The sequence below is a fragment of the Sinohyriopsis cumingii genome, chromosome 17 (genome assembly GCF_028554795.1).
Source record: "Sinohyriopsis cumingii isolate HCF-2022 chromosome 17, ASM2855479v2, whole genome shotgun sequence".
Taxonomy (NCBI): domain Eukaryota; kingdom Metazoa; phylum Mollusca; class Bivalvia; order Unionida; family Unionidae; genus Sinohyriopsis; species Sinohyriopsis cumingii.
The window spans coordinates 97958071-97974434 of record NC_142977.1 but is presented as its reverse complement, the minus strand read 5'-3'; the positions used below and the strand labels follow the sequence as shown (position 1 = coordinate 97974434).

At 35.2% G+C, this 16364-nt stretch overlaps 1 protein-coding gene across 2 annotated transcripts in view; it reads left to right on the top strand.

Moving 5' to 3' along the window:
- LOC149779511 (calcitonin gene-related peptide type 1 receptor-like) overlaps positions 1-16364 on the top strand; it is an 84593-nt gene that overhangs the window by 29071 nt on the left and 39158 nt on the right. For both annotated transcript variants that reach the window (XM_089940221.1, XM_089940220.1), the window contains exons 2-3: positions 13445-13542; positions 15932-16023. In XM_089940221.1, coding sequence (XP_089796347.1) covers positions 13445-13542; positions 15932-16023 — 190 coding nt within the window. The remainder of the gene's footprint in view (positions 1-13444; positions 13543-15931; positions 16024-16364) is intronic.

Sequence of the window (16364 nt, the reverse complement as noted above, 5' to 3'; positions counted from 1 at the left end):
TCCTGGATTAATTTTTAAAAATCTACCAAATCCCTCTGATGGATTTCTGATACTCATTTCATGTTTTCTCTCCTCTAATATCTGTATTCTTGTCCCAATTAAGTTTTTCCATGTTATTTTGTCTGGAAATTTTCCAGTGAAAATAAAGTCGTTGAGATAGTCTTCTAAATCATACTTTTTTAGTACAGTATTTACATCATATATAAAAGAGTTGTAGCTATGTTGGGGGTCAAAAATAAAATTTCCAACAGCCCAGAGGAAAACCTTTTTAGCCGTTAAATTTGCTGATGTTCTACACATGCGACCAAGGAATACGAGTTTTTGCTTATCTATGCGAGCTTCCATTGATATCATCCCCAAGCACGATGTCGTAGATCCAGTAGGCGATCTTTGAGGGAAACCTTGTACTCTCCGGGCGAAATATCGTTGTATTTTCTCCATTGATTCAATGCCCTGATATGACATATTAAACCAGAGTTCTGAGCCATACAAAGCAGATGGCAATATAACTCTTTCCCAGACTTTCACAGAGACTATAGGATTCATTCCATTTGCATTTAATCCAGTTGAGTATAGTGAGTTTGTTACACGTTTAGCTTTATCGTAGGAATAGATTATACGATCATTAGTTTTCATTGATTGCGAAAAGGTAACTCCTGCATATTTCACTTTTTTTGCTCTAGGAATATTCTGTGATCCCAGAGTAATTCCATTTGATGAGTACACTTCCTTTCTTTTACTAAATATCATCCAATTACTCTTGTTAGAGTTATATTTCAATTTCCACTTCTGTGCATACTGATAAGCTGTATTCACGAGTATTTGCAATCCATTCAGCGTAGAGCTTAGTAGAGTAGTGTCGTCTGCCAAAAGCATGCCAGGTATGTTCATCTGATTCACTGTTATCCCGCAATTAGTCATTACTAGCTCATTCAATAGGTCATTTATGTACACGAGAAATAAAAAAGCCGACATTACACGCCCTTGACCAACGCCTCTCCGTAATGGAAATGTGTTAGATATACATCCTCTACACGCTACACAGGCACTTGACTGTGTGTAGGAATGGGCGATTATTCTCCATATTTTTGCATTAATTCCTAATATTTTTAGTTTTTTTAATAGTCCACAATGCCACAGTCTATCGAATGCCTTTTCGTTATCCAGAAAAACAGCATATACATTAGAGTTATGATTATTAAAGTACATCAAACATTCTTGAAGAGTAAAAGCAGCGGAGATAGATCCAGCCTCCTTACGAAATCCAAATTGATAAGGATGTGGAAAGCTTATTTTGTCTAAATACTTTTGAATTCTAGTCATCAATATTTTTTCAAACAATTTTCCCAGACAAGATGTCAATGTTATACCACGATAATTCACTGGATCCTTTTTATCTTTACCATTTTGTTTGTATATCGGTATAATCATCCCACATCTATATACATTAGGCAAATACTCATACTGGATCATGTAATTAAAAAGGGCAGTTAAATGTCTGATTAAATATTTTCCACCATACTTTAAGTGTTCATTCGATATGCAATCAATGCCTGGTGATTTTTTTGTTTTTAGAGACTTGATATGCTGCAACACTTCTTCCTCTGTAATATTATTACATTTTATGTTATCAGTTTAATTTGTTAGTATAAAAAATGACCACACCTTATCATCTGATTTTAAATAAGCTGATGGAGTTACTTGTCGTGATCTGAATAATATTTGTTTAATAGGGGACAACATGTACTCAGAGAAGAGGGTTATACATCTTCACCGAGTATTTAGTTGTATCTGCTTCACGTAGTATTAATAATAGTAATTGTTGTTGTTGTGATATCATCAGTAGCAGTAGTAATGGCGCAGCAGCAATAGTACTGGAGGCCAAACAAGAACAGTAACAAGAACAATAATAATGATGACGATTACGACGATGATGGAAGTGGTTGTGGTGAAAACGATGATATGATGAATTGGATGGTTGTAATTTTCTAGCGATCAGACACACACACACACACACACACACACACGCATATATATATATATATATATATATATATATATATATATATATATATATAGAGAGAGAGAGAGAGAGAGAGAGAGAGAGAGAGAGAGAGAGAGCTATGCACTGTTTGCTGTGTGCAATCGTTTGTCGAATTACAAGAAAAGAGTTTGATCACGAAGGTTCGAAATTTGTTCCAAGTGCTCCGGAAAATGTTTGCACGCAGCGTCCCTTGCATTAACGTTATTCTTGATAGATCAATGACTATATTATTTTATTAAATTCCACATAAATAGAGAAAAGATTTTTAACACCACAATAACCACACACTTACGCAGCTAATGAAGTTCTGCTGTTTGACTAGAGTTGACGTCACAAGAGGGCATAACGTCAACCCTGTCAGAACATAAAGGAATGACAGAGAAACGCAATAATCACAGTTTTTATGGCATTCATATATATTAATTATCATATTAATATTATTCAATATCATGTGAGATCTTAAGTTAGCGTTATAAACATTAAGTTAGTTTCCCATAGCAATAACTGCGTTGTAGCATCTCGTCTTTGCCAATCATCTTTGTGTGTTAAGTACGTTTAGATTGGGCTGGATCTTAACACGTAAACTAATTTCTGTTTAAAATGTTAGAAATAAATAAAGTCTTGCCTCTGCAAGTATATAATTATAGGACAAAGCGTTTACACTTTTGGTACTGGTATTTCCTTTTGGAATGCATATCTACCTGAAATCTGCATCTTTCTTGCATAGATATTGTAGAACAGTCTTCACAGGTTAATGGAAGAATTTACAATCATGACCAGAAAGATACATTTACTTTCTTTGCGACCATATTTTGTTATGATGGTGAGGAGGGGAATCACTTTTTTATTTTTATGCTTTTGTCCACACTTTGGTCATTACACCATGTGGTTTGTCCCAATAAGTTCAAGCACACCAGAAAGTATGCATTACAATTACCTATGATCGTTAGTAGTACCTAAATTACACTTTGTTAATTGATAATAAATAAAGAATATTTAATAAACTACCATTTAAACAAATTGTTTATTTATCACTTTATTTTCCTTTATTAATTGCAAAGTCTTCACTCATTCACTCAGCACTGGCTAACAAACTGTTTATTTTTTTTATTTATTTTCCTTTATTAATTGCAAAAACGTCACTCATATTTGACTAGGTCAGATTTCAAAGCCATTTTGAAACACAATAAGTGTAAATGCCCAATAGAAGATGTCTACAAAACATAGTGGTCATGTATTCAAACCACAATACCCATTGATGTTATGGGTGAGTAATCTCAACTTTTACGACTAAAAGGTTCAATTCAAAACTCAATTCAGTGTTTAGGACTTGGACACGTTTTGGTTTTAGACACTAACAAACATAATTTATTGGATCTAGCGACAGTTTTTTATTTTTTATTTTTAAGACATTACGAATAACCCGTAATGCTGTTTAGGTAATGTTACCTTTTAAAAAATAACTGCAATGGTTACTATTTGTTGTGTCCATTTGAAGTCATATGGCCAAAAATATATGGTGCAATGACCAAAGTATGGACTTAAGCCTTAGCACGCGCTTAGGTGTAGTAGTTTTGATGGTATAGCTAATAATGCGTTAAAGTGCGGTTGAAAAGCAATCAACCATCCATCCAACCAACCAATCAACATTCATCCAACCAACCAATCAACAGTCCATCCAACCAACCAATCAACCAAAGCCAATCAACTGTCTGGTGTGTTGTCTCAGTGTCACTCTAACAAAAAAACCCTGAGAGTCAGCCGGAATTTTTACGGGGGGGGGGGGCAAAATCAAGGGGATACCCTCTTCATCCCTCCCCCTCCCCCCATGCACATACATTTTAGGCCTGCTGGCGAGATATAAAATGAAAGTTGCTTGAAGTCTTTGCTGTGATCTACAATTCTTACCTTTGAATAAGACATAAAACGGGACAGCAAATGAAAATGTATTGCAGTTTCCTGCAGTCGTCTTAACTAAAACGGAAAAGAGCCAGCGGTATTCCGATTGGCACGGAGATTGCTTCCTTGAAAACATGTCAGTTACTCATTTTATAATAACGCTTGGGTATGAGAGGAATTGAAAATGTAAATAAGAGATTATGAAAAAGAGTTACACAAGGGACCAACTAAGTTTTAAATCTACGACACTCATCACGCAGACATTAGAGATGTTTATGATGTGTTGAATCAGTTAAAACTTGTTACGCAGTCGACATTACATTTTTGATTTAAAATCTGAATTACATGGATATTACATGTAAAAATCTGCATTACATTGTTCTTATATATTGTCGTAAAAAATCTGCATTACATGGGTCTTACATATTGTCGTAAAAATCTGCATTACTTTGGTCTTAGACATTGTAAAAATCTTTATTACATTGATCTTACATATTGGCGTTAAAATCTGTGTGGGCAAGATCTAAATATTTTGTACATGTGTGTGTGTATGTGTGTGTGTGTGTGTGTGTGTGTGTGTGATTTGGATTTTTAACGTAGCTTTAACAATTTTTCAGACATATTGCTACGATGTCTGCAGTGTGACAGTTTGTAGTGATGTCTAGCACTGGGGCATCACGCCGCAGACATGTAGCATGATGTCCCATCCAGTTACATTATCCTGACACCAGGCCCACCAGTCCTAACACTAACTTCTTAATGATGAGCGCCAAGCGAGGCAACTGTTAGTACCGTTTTTATAAGTCTCTGGTATGACTCGGCCGGGGATGGAACCCACGATCTTCCGCTTCCGAGGCGGACGCTCTAACCACTAGGCCACCGGAGCGGTATATATATATATATATATATATATATATATATATATATATATATATATATATATATTTTACATGTAGTAAGGGTTTTAAAAATACTGCACGAGTGATAAGCGACGCTGTTTGTTGCCACTGGCATCTACTCACAGGAACAACTCTTCAAAGCAAAGGATTGCTTATTTGCACTGAATTTCACAATTGTATGGGAAAGTAATGGAAAAGAATGTTTTCATTTTGGGACAGGTTGTGACATCAAAATGCCATGGCTGTCAACTCCTGTGAAAAATTATCCTGTTCCGGCTGAACAAGGACAGTGTAAAGGACACAGAGTGTAATTAATTTCTGTATTCCCCATTCTGACGTTTAACATATGACTATGTCAAAATCATCGCATAAAACAGTTATGTTTTCTCATTATATTTTATGTTGACCGCTTACTGGAGCTGAAATTTGCCATATATATATATATATATATATATATATATATATATATATATATATATATATATATATATATATATATATATATATATATGTGTGTGTGTGTGTGTGTGTGTGTGTGTGTGTGTGTGTGTGTGTGGTTAATGTTCTTATGATTACTTGAAAGGCTTTGAAATACGCCTAAATTTTTGAATGCTTTTGTTTGGCTTGTTTGAATAAAGGTTTTACTTCGGACGATATTTCCCGTAAAAGTGTTCTATGCAGTCAAACATCACACATGTCTCAAACGATCCCGGAGACATGGAAATAATGAATCACAGAGTTGCTAAGTGGAGGTTTAATTTCCAGCTACTTTGTTTTTGTGGTTTTTTTTAAATCTTCATGAAGCTTTCGTTGTAAGACAGTTATTATAAGAGACGTGTTTAAGGCAGTGTTGGCTATTATTGTACGGTTATAAATAGCTGATATTTTTTATCTTGCGATTTTCGAAGAAAATATGGGGATTATGTGGCCTTGATCGTCCGAACGTGCGAGCTAGCACAGTTTTAGATAGGGACTTCAGACATCATAACATCAGACATGACAAAATTCTCTTAGATACGGTTTTAGAATTTGGATCAATTCCCTTGAGCGTGAATATTATTTGGAATGACACTTTTTTATGTATGTACCCGGGAAGAGCGTGGACGTTATGCTTTACTGTAGGCTGCTGGTCCACAGTGAAGATGAAAGCGGTCACAAGTAAGGAGGTTGATTTGTACTACCTATCTAAGTTAAACTAATATGTCTATCTTGTTGATGGAAATAATAATGATAATAATAATAATAATGATAATAATAATGATAATAATAATAATAATAATAATAATAGTGACGTTACTGACTTATTGTTTAAAGTTAGCGGAGGATTTAACCCGTCAAAGACTTGGTGTACATTACATTTCGTTATATTTTCTGGTAGCTCAGCTCGGTGCGTGTTGATAGCAATGAACACACCCGAAAGCCGACAAATAGAATGGAACAATGATAGGAGGGAAAGGAAACGAAGTAAACTGATACAAAAACAGACAGGTGGATATAAATAGATATAAGTACAAAACTGCTTTATTGTACTACTGTTACATCCGAAACTCTAATATACCGATAGGATATCAGAAAATAAAATCGTGCTGACCTAGAAAAATAAGCGAACCATAACATTGTCGCAACGGTCACAGGGTTAACTCCTTTGTACGACTCTTTACAGCAAAGTGTAATAGGATATCATAGGTATGTTTTAGAAGATTTAAGTATGTAATTTTGTAAGCAGGAATACGAGGCCGAATATTTGTTACTTCATATGACCCTGTCTTCAGTTTATTTTTAGCTTGTGTACTTCGCCAGTTTGCGAGGTATGAATTTTCCTCGGTGTAATCATTTTTGGGCAATATAAAAGAAATGGGCAGTGTGGATGGCAACATCGAGGTGCAGAATACCATACTGACTTGTATCACATAAAACTATATGGTAGTTAGGAAAATAAATATGCAAGTTTCATTCATAGCGTCGTCTGAATGCTCGATATCTTTATCTGATGACGAAGCATTTAATTCAGCGCACCACGAAATAGATCTAAAATAATTTAACATGGCGTGTAATAACTTGAAGGGTTCCGAATGTTCGAAAGCCATCGCCTTTACCGATCAATGCCATCTCGCCTCTGTCCGCGTGGGTTCGAATCTCTGGCTCGGCGCGAATGTGGGTATGTGAGAAAGCTTGCCAGTGGCTTCCCATGGATCGATTGTTATTACCGTGGTTTTCCTGGACTCTGCCTCCGCCAGTATACTGGTCTGCCATGTAAAGCCTATCTTGAGCTGAAAAATGGCATTAAACTCAAACAACAACAATAACCTGAATATTTCTCCTAATTGTGACTGCTAATATCATGATTGGGAAAACACTAAATATCTTACAGATAATCGGACTATACAAAGTCTAAAATAATTTGTCAAATGGCAGACAGCGAAGATGGCAATGACTAAAACGATGAAAACAACCTGAATAATAACTGTGGCCATCTAAAAAGTAGTAGAGGAAAATGATGATATTCTTTATCTACTGTTTTTTTTTTTTGTTGTTGTTGTTGTTTACCTTTGTTAAACAAATATTCTGCAATATTTCTCAAACCGCTTTTGAAGTTATCAACGAACATGCAAACAGTACGTATGCCATCGTTACTAATTTTACAAAATTTAGTATGGTTAGGCCAAGAGTTGTTGCTATAATAGAAATACCTGCAGAAATAGTGGCCACATTTTTCTTTGAATCGTCATTTCAGTGTTTCACCTAATACTATATGTCCCTAATTTTGACCCAATTGTATTAATATTTTCTCCACAGTGTTTTATTTCTGTTAAATGACGATGTATTTGTTCTTCTTAAGCATCCCAACTTTGTAAAAGCCATTTAAATAAGCTGGTTAGTTGAATGCTGTTCTTTACGAATATCTTTCTTTTTATTTTCTTTACATTGTTGTTTTTAGTTCAAGGTCATTTTTTTGATAGTATGTTGATTTACAATATCAACAGGGAACACGTATCCTCCTTATTATTTTTCCTCATGACCTTTGAAAAAAATCTACCAGCATTTCCGTCTATAATCACATTATCTAGGTCGTTTTTAGTGCTACAATCTGAATCTTAAAAGCGTTTTTTTTCCCTTCTTCTCTTAAATTCGCGTGCATCAGAAGGAATATGATCACCACGCGGTTCCGGATTAGGTTCTTAAACCATGTAATGAAAACCACATGCCTTATTTTACACTGTTTTAATAAATCCGAATAAAACCTGCAATTAGGCTTGTGTGTCTGTGTGTCTGATTTTTTAACGTAGCTTTAGCAATTTTTCAGTCATATCGCTAGGATATCTGCGTTGTGACAGTTTATAGTGATCTCTAATCGGTCAGGTGAAGGTCAATAATACAGGACACGCAACGGAAAGTAGAGGAAGAAAGTCAACGATCGAAGATTGTGCAGCAGGGAAGCCAAGTTGAATGGACCAAGTGATCACCGCCAGAGAGGAAACTAATGTGGTCCGATATCTGGAATTGCAAAACTCTTGGGATCAAGTTTCTGCTTAGATCAGTACGTCATCTTTCGCGATCTCTCGTAAACTTGCACAGTTGAGGTCTCGTCGAGAACCCTCCGTGGCCTCTCTAGTAAAAGAGGTAGCCTAGAGCAAATCATGGCAGCATATCAGACTGCACTAACACAAAAGCCGCATCAGATGGAGACATGACCTGGTCCTCCGAGAGATGGAGAGAAAGAAGAAAAGACAAGTACCAATCACTACGTCAGAATTCATCAGCTTTGTCAAAGAGGGAGAAACGTCATCGGAAAGGAGTGGAATCCTCCACAAATCAATGAGTTGGGAGATGCGTGTGGATTTTGGAAATGAAATTATGTTTTATTACGGAAATCGTCTAGATGTCTCAGTTCGGATATGGCGGTTTACTCAGAGTAGAGGTAAAAGATTGTGACCATTAGTTGATGGTTTCTTGTGAGTGAAGATACGTGGAAATTCGTGAAAGAAAAGCGGCTAGGTATGTCGAACTGATAGAAACCCTCAACAGGTTGGATGGAGTACTTGGTTGTAGTCGGTAAAGCTGGGAATTAGAGGGTTGCCTGCTCAGTCGGTCTGTCTACTCGTTGCACCAGGAATAACAGGAAGAAACCTCAGTGTGACGGTTCAAGCACTGGGAATAAAGCGTGAGGAAATGAGCAGCTGAATACAACCAACGGGTCGGGACTGATCAACACTGCTGCAACATCATCAAGAGTGTGCGAAGCACTAGGCCACCGGAGCGGTTCTTTTTCTTAGATCGGTTCTTTTTCAACTTATTATACATACATATATATATATATATATATATATATATATATATATATATATATATATATATATATATATATATATATATATATCCAACCTTTGCCTTGATTTTTAAACTAACAGACAGTACATATATAATACTAAATATGCGCGAACCGCTCCTGTGGCCTAGTGGTTAGAGCGTCCGCCTCGGATGCGGGAGGTAGTGGGTTCAATCCCCGGCCGAGTCATACCAAAGACTTACAAAAATGGCACAAACAGCTGCCTCGCTTGGCGCTCATTATTAAGAGGTTGGTGTCAGGATAATGTGACTGGGTGGGACATCATGCTACATGTCTGCGGCATGATGCCCCAGTGCTAGACATCACCATAAACTGCCACACTGCAGACATCGTATGGATATGACTGAAAAATTGTTAAAGCTACGATAAAAAATTCTAAATCACACACAAATCACACACAAATATGCGCGTCGAATAGCAACACTAAGGCCATTGCTTCTGAACTGTCGCAAAAATGTAGCTGTATAGGCTTTGAGAATGCTGGCCCTTTTAGTGTCTGCATGTAATAGGGTAGCGGACCTGCAATTCTAATGGATCAGAACACTCACTATATGATGAATGCTGATAGAACCCTACAAGCTTTTGAGTGATAGCAAAAACATAGAAATGGCATTGAAAATGTTGATGTTGTATAGCCTATCAAGTGCTGAAAAATGGCGTTAATCCCTCAAAATCGAAACTCGTCATGTTGCCCACTTTGAAGGCTGCCATATATTTTCCATGCAAATTCCTTTCAGCATATTATCAAGCTAGGGCACCTTGCTTAAGCTTAAATCCGATCACTCTTTCTTGACTTTAAATCGCGGTTGAATTTTATTTTGCACTCAAATAGCAGGAATCAGTCTGTTATTTTCACTGTTCGGGCCATAGAGTCTCCCTTGTGTTATTGTCTGTAGGATTCTTAAATTTGGTTTCCAGTAATTCCTTCTTACTGCATAATCTGTGATGAATTCTGTTTCACTGACTTTTCAAAATTGTTTAAGTTAAAAATGGTTTTCTGTAAACTACATGTAAATGAAGATCCAAGTCTTTATGCCATAACAGCAAAATAAAGAAGTCTGTACCATTGAGAAATCAAACTTAAAGATTAACCTTTGTCGATATATTGGCGTTCTAAATCACATTCTTGAATTCTGTCAGCTTTTCTAGAATTTCTTCCGCAATGTCTTGTTTGATGTTCAAAATAAAATCTGAATCCATGTTGAAGTTTCTTTACAGTGGAGTTTTATTTTCGTTTAACTTTAATGATATATTCCCAAAATTCAAGAGGAAATGGCAAAAAAAAGTTTAAATGTCAAAGGTTATTTCAAACGAACAGATGATAAATCAATTTATCAACATAATAAACATAAGCAATATATAAACAAAAGATGTAATCCAAAAAGGCTCATAGTATCATTGCAACTACATTGATTTATTTGGGAAAATTTTATAATTCTCTGTCACATAAGTGCATTTCATTCGAAAACCGAACAATGCCACAAAGCCAGTTTAAACAGAATGAATATATAAACGAAAGCGAAAGCAAACTGAAAAATGTGTATAAGGCCAGGAGTTGGCGTGGTTTACAGGTATGTATATATGTATAGCATGTTCAACTATTGTCCATGATTGTAAGGGCCATTTGTAAACGACACATTATATAACTAACTTTTATTATTAAGTGTAGATTATACTTTAAGATAATGATTGTTTGTAAAAACAGCATGCTTACTTGTATTAGAGTAAAGTGCCTTGGTTCTTCCATGGGAAAGTCTGTGGTCTACCTGATGATTGTCAGGTTCATTCACAAATTTATGTAAACAGTCTTGACCTTGTTTACGAATTCGATGGAAAATTCCATTGGAAATTACCTGGTCCTGAGCATTTTCTTGTGTCATAAGTCAGGTGACAGTCTGTATATAAAAAAGAGGTTAATAATTCTTCATTCCTATATTGACATCAGTCTTTTAATTGTGTTAAATTATAATTTGATTGGAATCATTTATTTAAAAATTATTTATTTCTTTGGAATTACAAAGTGCTCATTGACATGATTAGGGATTTTTGTGAATTCATTTAAAGACTTTCATGATTATGTCGCTGTGAACATCAAGACTGTTATCAAAGAGGCACATTCAGGACTACTGGTACATCAGCACATTCAAGATTGGAATTCGTTCGAACACCACCAGAATTCATTCGTAACACTTTATACTTTGGACTTGTGGTAGAAGTTTTAGAATTATTTTTGGTCCAATTCACAATACTGTAAGTTTCTGTTATGTTTTTGAAATTTTTATTTTCCCCTGTGCAATTTATAATGACTTTTTGCTCTTAAACTTGGTAATAGAAAAATCGAAACCTACAAGTTAAGTAAAATTAATGATCTGAATATTTAATCCACTCTTAGATAAATATTTAGCATTGTATTATGTTATTTACAAAATAAATTCACTTGATTTTTGAACAAAGGTCAAGTACACACTACAGAGACACATAACATATAATCATTAAGAAAAGTCAATTATATATATATATATATATATATATATATATATATATATATATATATATATATATATATATATATATATATATATATATATATATATATATATATATAGCTGCCTACGCACTGCGGGATGGATAAATGAACAGTTTCAATTAGTAGAATATTTCCTGTCTTTGTCTTCAAAACAGGGCTCTAGAAACCATTTTTATCGTCAATTAGAATGTGCCATTCAATGGATTGGGTTTTATAGAGAGAGAGCGCACAAAATTAGTAATATCTTAGAGGAGCAAGTACGGTAATACCAATAGACAAGTTAGTACAGGGGTCTCAAACACAAACCACCCCGAGGGTTGCATGAGGGCATTCCCGATAGCATAGGGGCCATACCACACCTACATCTCATGACACCTTGTGACACCAATCATTTTGCGGGCCACAGGATACGGCTTGGCGGGCCGCGTGTTTGAGACCCCTGAGTTAATTTATGTGTGGAGTCCTTTATAGTTTCCATGGTTTCTTTTTTTTCCACAAGAGTTTGATTGCATATGTTGAACGAGTATTTAAGTCTGTTTAAATAGGATCAAGCAGACAAGTATGTTTTCTTTCATTTTAAATGCTTGGTTCTTACATTATGTTCAGAATTGGCCATTTATATTGTCACTATCGTACTCTACTTGAAATGACACTAATGTTATTGCCCTTTATAATCACCATTTCTATTCTAAATGACACTGGTGTTAATGCCTTTTATAATCACCATTTCTATTCTAAATGACACAGGTGTTAATGTTCTCTATAATCATCATTTCTATTTTAGATGCCACTGATGTTAATGACCTTTATAATCACCATTTCTGCTTTAAATGCCCCATATGTTAATGCCCTTTATAATCACATTTTTTATTTAAATGGCACTGATGTTAATGCCCTTTATAATCAACATTCTACTTTAGATGCCACCGATGTTAATGCCCATTATAATCACCATGCCTACTCTAAATATCAAGGTGTTAATGCCATTTATAATCAACACTTCTACTTTAAATGCCACAATGATGTTAAAGACCTTTATATCCACCATTCCTACTTTAAATGCCACTGATGTTAATGCCCTTTATAGTCAACATTTCTACTTTAAATGCCATTGACGTTAATGCCCTTTATAATCTACATTTCTACTTTAAATGCTTCATATGTTATAGCCCTTTATAATCAGCATTTCTACTTTAGATGCCACTGATGTTAATGCCCTTTATAATTACCATTTCTACTTTGAATGCCGCGGATGTTAATGTCCTTTATAATCACCATTTCTATTGTAAATGTCATCGATGTTAATGCCCTTTACAATCACCATTTCTACTTTAAATGTTCCATATGTTTTAGCCCTTTATAATTACTATTTCTACTTTATATGCCACTGATGTTAATGCCCTTTATAATTACCATTTATACTTTAAATGCTACTGATGTTAATGACCTTTATAATAAACATTTCTGTTGTAAATGTCATTGATGTTAATGTCCTTTATAATCAACATTTCTGTTTTAAATGCCACGGATGTTAATGCCCGTTATATCTACCATTTCTACTTTAGTTGCTACTGATGATAATGCCATTTATAATGATGACGAACATCTGCACAAAATTTGCATTTATATTAGGAATGAAAGTTACTGTTGAATGGACTTTATTTATTTATTTATTTATTATTATTATTATTATTATTATTATTATTATTATTATTATTTCGTTTTAGAATATGCTTACAAAGAATGCACAGAGAATGGCACGTGGTACAAGAATCCTCTCACAAAGAATGAATGGACGAATTATACGGGATGTGTAATCAAAGAGGTATTTTCAAAATTCATCTCATACGCTTAATTTGCATGTAATTTGGATTTTTGAACATAGCTTTAACAATTTATTAATTTATATTGCCACAGTTTCTGCAGTGTGGTAGTTTATAGTGATATCTAGTACAAAGACATGTAGCTTGATATCCCACACGTCACATTATCCTGACACTGGGCCGACCAGTCTAACATTAACTTCTTAACGCTGAGCGCCAAGCGAGGCAGCTATTAGTACCATTTTGATATAACTTTGATATGACTCGCCCGGGGCTCAAACCCGCGACCTGACACATCCGAGGTGGACTATACGCTTAAATTAGATAGTGTTGTTTTACTACATAAGATAGCAATGATGACAGGTAGAATTTGTTTGTAGAGAACTGTACCCAACGTCTCTCCGTAAGTCTCTGATTCTAAATAAATTGCATAGGAGCATTTAGGAAATATGAATAATATTGAAGTGATCAAATATCACATCAAGGTAGCATTTTGGGACAATGAGGCCAAGCCCAATACTCAAATGATGACAGTGATTGGTAAAGTCAAGCGTTTTACACCGTGCGGCCAATCTGGGTCAACTCCCATCGGAAGTGTGTGTGTGTGTGTGTGTGTGTGTGTGTGTGTGTGTGTGATTTGGATTTTTAATGCAGCTTTAACAATTTTTCAGTCATATCGCTACGATGTCTACAGTGTGACAGTTTATAGCGATGTCCAGCACTGGGGCATCATGCCTCAGACATGTAGCATGATGTCCCACCCAGTCACATTATCCTGACACCAGGCCGACTAGTCCTAACTCTAACCTCTTAATGCTGAGCGCGAAGCGAGGCAGCTGGTAGTACCATTTTTGTAAGTCTTTGGTATGACTCAGCCAGGGATCGAACCCACGACCTCCCGCATCCGAGGCGGACGCTGTAACCACTAGGCCACCGGAGCGGTCATTCCCATCAGAAGAATATGATATATATGATATTCTGTATGACATGTCGCATGGAAGAGTGATGTTTATGATATTCTGTATGACATGTCTTATGGAAGAATATTATGTTTATGATATTATGTATGACATGTCACATGGAAGAGTATGATGTTTATGATATTCTGTATGACATGTCTTATGGAAGAATATTATGTTTATGATATTATGTATGACATTTAACATGGAAGAGTATGATATTTATGATATTCTGTATGACATGTCACATGGAACAGTGATGTTATGATATTCTGTATAACATGCCTCATGGAAGAGTATTATGTTTATGATATTCTGTATGACATGTCACATGGAAGAGTATGATGTTTATGATATTCTGTATAACATGTCGCATGGAAGAGTGATGTTTATGATATTCTGTATAACATGTCTCGTGGAAGAGTATTTTGTTTATGATATTCTGTATGACATGTCTCATGGAAGAGTATTATGTTTTGATATTCTGTAAAACATGTCGCATGGGAGAATGTGATATTTATGATATTTTGTGTGACATGTCTCATGGACGAATATGATGTTTATAATATTCTGTATGACATATCCCATGGAAGAGTATTATATTTATGATATTATATATGGCATCTGATGGAAGTGTATGTTGTTCATGATATTTTGTATGATACATCGCATGAAAAGGTATGATATTTGGAATATTATCTATGATACGTCTCGTCGATGGGCATAATGTTTGTGATATACGATAAGTACGATAAGTATCCTATACGATACGTAACATGGAAGGGTATGGTGTTTTTGATATTCTAAATGATACGTCAAATATAAGGGCATGATGTTTCAGATATTCTGAATGATACGTCACATGGAGGGGAATGGTGTTCTTGATGTTCTATATGATATCCCTCGTGAAGTGTTACGATATTAATGATATTCTGTATTATATCTTGGAAGGGTACGAAGTTTATGGTATTTTAATATCGGTGTCAGCGAGATATGTATCCTGCGCAATCTGATCTTCAATTACACTCATTACCATTTAATTTTGACTGCATATTACCTCTAAACTGCGCCTAGATTGTTCCGTATGATTTTGCTTTAAAGGGGTGGGAGTGGGCAGAACAGAAATTTCATAACCTAATCAGTATGTGATTTGTTTTTGTGGTAATGTAGGTCACGATGTCTTCAACGTTTTAAATGTTACATATGTATCATTGTAAAATATCCGCTTTGCGATAAATATTTTGCCAGATTGTTTTTTTGCGAATATATTATGTTTGTGGCATTAGTCAAAATCCATGCTATATGTGAGCAAATGTACCGTTACCTATATATTAGAGTTTTTCAAAAACATTAAGAACAGACGAGTGGCGTCATACACTCTTGGGACACTTCTTGTCCAATGTTTACTATAAATCTCTTTCTTGTTTTACAGGATTACAGTACGGTTCTGTACGTCAGTTTTGCCTGTAACATCTTCACCATTTTATTGCTCATTCCAGCCTGCATTATTTTCCTTAGAATAAGGTACGTCTTTTTTTAATTCCATCTGTATTTTTTTTTCTTTGATGCATGAGTCTAATTTTTATTGTTAGATGCAAATGTTTGAACGTTAGGTGCCAGCAAACAATCATTTCATATTTTATAGAAGTTGTCAAAGACGATATATCTGTACGTATTTGCTGGTCTGTGTGAAATAGCCTATTTAGAATTGGATTATGCGATCATTCCATGTTTACCGTACCACCTAGATCATTGAAAGCCTTTTACGGTTGTCATTGACATATCAAGAAAATCTTTCCCTCCCCTCACCCCGCCCGACCAAATATAATTCTGAGACCCTCTCCCAATAAAAAAGGTTTTGTGAT